A 5,949-nucleotide genomic window follows, 5' to 3' on the forward strand; every position below is an offset into this window, starting at 1 on the left:
TGAAGCAGGAGACTGATGGCTTTATGTTGACTCCTGCTGATGAGGAAAGTGAGCACAGTGAAGATCAGACTCTGGACTTCATTCATGATGACACTCAAAGTGCAGCAGAGAAAGAGTCTGTATTTAAAATGCCAGTTATAAGCTCTGTGATATCAGAAGCAACCAGTGAGTACCAGCTGCTCTGTCACAACTCTCATGTAGCTGAGAGCCAAGATGAGGAAGAATACCAGCATGGAGACTCAGGATCAACTAGAAACAGAGAGCTTCAAGCAGAGAAAAGACATCATGAAAGTGAAATGAACAGTAACAGTCCACACACCTCTGCTGTGATAAACTTAAATACAGGTAAAAAGCCTTTAAAATGTGACATATGTGGGAAAGTTTTTGAATATAAGTCAAAATTGCAGAGACACCTGAACACCCACACAGGCATGTTTTCTTGCGAAACATGTGGGAAAAGATTCAGGGACACATCAGAACTGAGCGCTCATATAAGAACCCACACAGGTGAGAAGCCCTACCTTTGCAAAACCTGTGGGAAAAGATTCAGTGTGAAGTCAACATTGAAAAGGCATTGTAGAATCCACACAGGTGAGAAGCCACATATTTGTAAAGTGTGTGGGAGAGCTTACGTACGTAATGGTGACTTGTTAGTCCACATGAGGACTCACACAGGTGTGAAGCCATTTACTTGCAAAACATGTGGGAAACACTTCAGATTTAGTAATAACTTGACAGTCCACATGAGAACACACAGAGGTGAGAAGCCGTATACTTGCAAAACATGTGGGAAACACTTCAGATCTAGGAGTAACTTGACAGTCCACATGAGAATGCACACAGGTGTAAAGGTGCATGACTTGAGCAGAGGTTCCAGTTGAAGTCACACATAAACAGGAGAGAGACTGTTTACATGCACAACATGTGGCAGAGCTTTCAGAGGCCTGTTCCATAAAGCATGCTAAGAAAAGTGGGGAGTGAAGTCCAAATCCTGAATTTTAATTGAAATTGCAGGTCTGGAAAAGTTAAACTAGTGAGATAAAGAACAAAAGGAGGAGACTGCTTTAAAGTCTGAATGAATTTTATACTTGCAAGAGTCATGGAAAACCTGGAAAAGTCATGAAATTAGTCAAAATCATTATAAGTCACAGAACTTGTTTGTGTATAGTGAAATTATTAGAATCATCTTCAGTGGATAACCCTCCATATAATGTAACATAATGGCAAATTCATTTTCTGCAGCTGGCGTCTTAATGTAGCTTTAATATGTGTCGATGTGTGACAATGTTTGTTTACCATCAGGTGTGTTTTGTCATTTTCTCCCTCAGTTTGTCTCTCCCTTCCTGTGTGACAATTATGTTTACATAGAGTTTGTGTAACTGTCTTGATTTTGAGTTCATAATTTTAACATGATTGTTTATAAATAACTTAACTTTTGCATACATGATTGTGATAATATTGCTATGTACAGTATATAATATGCTGAGAGATGTATTTACATTTATTTGGTTTAATTGCACCCCCTGCTGTTATGTTTGAGTATTGCAATGAGTGTGGTGCATAGAGGTCATGTGATCAAAAGCGTCAAGTTAGTGGGAGAGGAAGGAGACGAGAGCAGGAGGCGATCATTTTTTTCGTATGATGGTAGGGGAAGGTACCGCCTTTTCCGCCTCTGATTGACTACAAGGGCTCTCCTCCGATTGGAAAGCACATCACCGAATTTAAGGTTGACACCTAAAGTGTGGCCCAATTCCAATCCGGCCCCTAAAGCCTCAAGCCCTGAACCCTCACTGACTTAACTGACGTCAGCTGTAAGTGATTGAGTGTGAGAGTCTGAAAGGGCTCCGGATGCTACAAATAGGAATGGGACAGCACTTATCCCCCTCTCTACAAAATGTTGTTAACATTGGCGGCTCTGGGCTTGATCATTTATCGGTTATTGTCATCACATATTCCACACACAAAGAATATATATCTATATATATCGATAGATAGATAGATAGATAGATAGATAGATAGATAGATATAGATAGATATTCTTTGTGTGTGGAATATAACCACTGGTATTCCTCTGACTTCATGTGTGTTTATGTACCATCTTAAATCCTTGTTAATGTAATGTTTCATTGTTTATCTATCTGTTTTTTTCGCTCTCCTTCCATAACGTTACCGTTTGCATATCTGCCAACCGTGTTTTGTTTTTTTTAATAACACTTCTGGTGTTCTGAGGGCAACCCCTGTATTTGACGTCACAACGCTATGAACTGTGGTTAATTTCCTTACCGTAAGTCCGCATCGATGCTGACCTACGGTAAGGGGGCATAAAGGGCTCACTCACTGACTCACTGACTTGACGATTTGACAATGGGACAGCCCTCACACACTCACGCACTTCACATGAACGCGCCTCTAAGTCAGTGAGTCTGTAAGGGATCGGATTGGAATTGGGCCTGTATGTCCACATCTTAACATATGTTCTCATAGGCACGAAAAGTATGCAAGGGACGAGGAAATGGTAAACTAAGCGATTTCTCAAGGCACTTTGGCAGCACGCTCTGGAGGACAGACATGTGTTGCAACTTTTTCTCTGTAAGGCTGGACTCCTCAAGTCTCCAAACCAGCTAACGGAACTGAAAGTTGGACTAACCTGTTTGGAAGTCGGTGTTACTGTCGTGTGTTGTCACATGTCTGTCCTCCAGAGCGTGCTGCCAAAGTGCCTTGAGAAATCGCTGAGTTTACCGTTTCCTCGTCTCTTGGATACTTTCCGTGCCTATGAGAACATATGTTAAGATGTGGACATACACTTTAGGTGTCAACCTTAAATTCGGCGATGTGCTTTCCATTAATATAAATCTGACGGCACGCACTTATCACACTGTTGGATTGACTTCGTTTACTTCTGTTGGAGGTAAAGAAGATCAAAACAGACTAGCCGACAGCATTTTGGAAATAACCAATCGGAGGAGAGCCCTTCTAGCCAATCAGAGGCGGAAAAGGCGGTACCTTCCCCTACCATCCTACGAAAAAAAATATCGCGAGCAGGAGTGCTACAAAATGTCCAAAGGGTTTAAAATGAATCAAGAAGGATTCATGTTCTCCTAACTACTTCCAAATTCCGGTTCAGAAGGCAAAACTGTATGTGTGACCATGTATATTTTATTGTGTATTTGTGTTATGATCTGTAATATATATTTCATATTTGGGATTGACGTTCAGAGCTAGCGAGTCTGGGTTAGCTAATGTGAGAGAGACAATGGTAGGTTAATGGCGGCTTTGTGTCGCATGTAATTATTGTAAATGTGATTGTGATTGTGTATATTTTGTGTTACAGTTTTTCACTGCAAAATGGTGTTCACACTGTGGATTGGAGGAGAATAAAGTTGTGGAACACTGGCTGGTTGACTTGTCAAGTCTGTCTGAACTAGAACAAAACATTTGGAAGCAGTTAAAGTTTGAATCTAATGTGAAGCTGAAGATCAATAAACACAGCTGAAACTTCTGTGGAGATGTGTTCACGAAATGAATGAAGAACAATGTCTCATCATGAGGAGACTGAAGAAGTACATTTTATTAAAATGCCATCAAGACCTGATAAAATTGACCAATCAAAGCGGACTGGGCTTTTTCAGGAAAAGAGCTTCAAGAGACGGGTGGTCAAACTGAGCGTTTCGGACTTAGGGTGAATACGATACATTCAGGTTGACAGTATGAGGAAAATAATATATATTCTTTAATTAAAACGTGAAAACAGGTTCTAGTAGAAACCCCAAATACAAGTATGAACCTATGAATAAGCATTATATGGGACCTTTAAGTACAAAAAAAAAAAGACATCCGTGTAGTTATTGCTGCCTTTTTATGAGCCACCAATGATACTGAGACTACTTGTTACAGCCCGGACACTGATATTAGAAATTATAATTGCCAACAATTGGAAGCGGAACACGTGAAAACCTCATGTATTTCACCGTCGGAACTTAATAGTGTAACATCCAGCGGAAGTAAACAAGAAAAAGGCGGCAGTCGCGTTTCCCAAATGACTGAGTTAACTTCAGGAGGTTAATCTATGAGTTAAACCTCGAGCCACATTTACTGTAGCCTACATTAGACAACAATGTGTTCAGTTGAGTCTTTGAGAGAGTTTGTCAACGAGCGACTAACTGCTGCTGCTGAAGAAATATTGGGAGTTTTTCAAAGAAGCATCGTCGAGTACGAGGAAGAGATCGATCGTCAGCGCAGACTGTTGGATATCGTTTTGAAGCCTGAAATAAAGTTACACAGGACAGGTGGGTGAAAGCTAATTGAAGTAATTTACTGGCATGTGTGTTTATTTGCTGTAGCATGACATTAGTATGCTGTTGGTGTTGTTGTGTGTCCCTCCAGAGCTCCCACAGCAACATGTGTGTAAGGAGGAGGAGGTTGTCCCTGAGCAGCAGCTCTGTATTGAGGAGAGGAAGTCCAGTGTGGACCAAGAGGAGCCAGAGCCTCCAGAGATTAAAGAGGAAGAGGAGGAAGTGTGCAGCAGTCAGGAGGGAGAGCAGCTTGTAGTGAAGCAGGAGACTGATGGCTTTATGTTGACTCCTGCTGATGAGGAAAGTGAGCACAGTGAAGATCAGACTCTGGACTTCATTCATGATGACACTCAAAGTGCAGCAGAGAAAGAGTCTGTATTTAAAATGCCAGTTATAAGCTCTGTGATATCAGAAGCAACCAGTGAGCACCAGCTGCTCTCTCACAACTCTCATGTAGCTGAGAGCCAAGATGAGGAAGAATACCAGCATGGAGACTCAGGATCAACTAGAAACACAGAGCTTCAAGCAGAGAAAAGACATCATGAAAGTGAAATGAACAGTAACAGTCCACACACCTCTGCTGTGATAAACTTAAATACAGGTAAAAAACCTTTCAAATGTGACATATGTGGGAAAGTTTTTGAGTACAAGTCAAAATTGCAGAGACACCAGAACACCCACACAGGTGAGAAGCTGTTTTCTTGCAAAACATGTGGGAAAGGAGTCAGTGACACATCAGCATTGAGCGCTCATATAAGAACCCACACAGGTGAGAAGCCATTTCTTTGCAAGACCTGCGGGAAAAGATTCAATGACGCATCAGTATTGAAAAGTCACATTAGAATCCACACAGGTGAGAAGCCACATACTTGTAAAATATGTGGGAGAGCTTTCAGACGTAATGGAGACTTGTTAGTCCACATGAGGACTCATTCAGGTGAGAAGCCGTATACTTGCAAAACATGTGGGAGACACTTCAGATCTAGCAGTAATTTGGCAGTCCATATGAAAATCCACACAGGTGAGAAGCCGTATCTTTGCAAGACTTGCGGGAAAAGGTTCAGACAAAACTATCGTATGAAAAGACATTTAAAAACCCACACAGGTGAGAAGCCATTTATATGCAAAACATGTGGGAGAGCTTTTAGATGGAAAAGTTACCTGGCTATCCACATGAGAATCCACACAGGTGAGATGCCGTACGTTTGTAAGACCTGCGGGAAAAAATACAATAACATATCAGCATTGAAAAAACATGTTAAAATCCATGCAGACGAGAATCAGCTTTTCTGAAACATGGGAAACACTTCAGATCTATCAGTAACTTGACAGGCCACATGAGAATGCACACAGGTGTAAAGGTGCATGACTTGAGCACAGAGGTTCCAGTTGAAGTCACATATATACAGGAGAGAGACTGTTTACATGCAAAACATGTGGCAGAGCTTTCAGAGGCCTGTTCCATAAAGCATGCTAAGAAAAGTGGGGAGTGAAGTCCAAATCCTGAATTTTAATTGAAATTGCAGGTCTGGAAAAGTTAAACTAGTGAGATAAAGAACAAAAGGAGGAGACTGCTTTAAAGTCTGAATGAATTTTATACTTGCAAGAGTCATGGAAAACCTGGAAAAGTCATGAAATTAGCCAAAATCATTATAAG

The 5,949-nt window shown here is 41.1% G+C and overlaps 1 protein-coding gene across 2 annotated transcripts in view; it reads left to right on the forward strand.

Annotated features, from left to right (window-relative positions):
• The first annotated feature begins 3,969 nt into the window (after nucleotides 1-3,969).
• The window catches only part of LOC126385587 (zinc finger protein OZF-like), a 98,696-nt gene continuing 96,716 nt past the window's right edge, over nucleotides 3,970-5,949 (forward strand). Inside the window, exons 1-2 of one of the 2 annotated variants that reach the window (XM_050037387.1) lie at nucleotides 3,970-4,286; nucleotides 4,384-4,893. In XM_050037387.1, coding sequence (XP_049893344.1) covers nucleotides 4,115-4,286; nucleotides 4,384-4,893 — 682 coding nt within the window. In that variant the 5' untranslated portion in view covers nucleotides 3,970-4,114. Of the gene's footprint in view, nucleotides 4,287-4,383; nucleotides 5,062-5,949 lie in introns of both variants that reach the window. The other variant, XM_050037386.1, reaches the window with a different exon arrangement.

Source organism: Epinephelus moara, chromosome 24 (assembly GCF_006386435.1).
Source record: "Epinephelus moara isolate mb chromosome 24, YSFRI_EMoa_1.0, whole genome shotgun sequence".
NCBI classification, from domain to species: Eukaryota; Metazoa; Chordata; class Actinopteri; order Perciformes; family Serranidae; genus Epinephelus; species Epinephelus moara.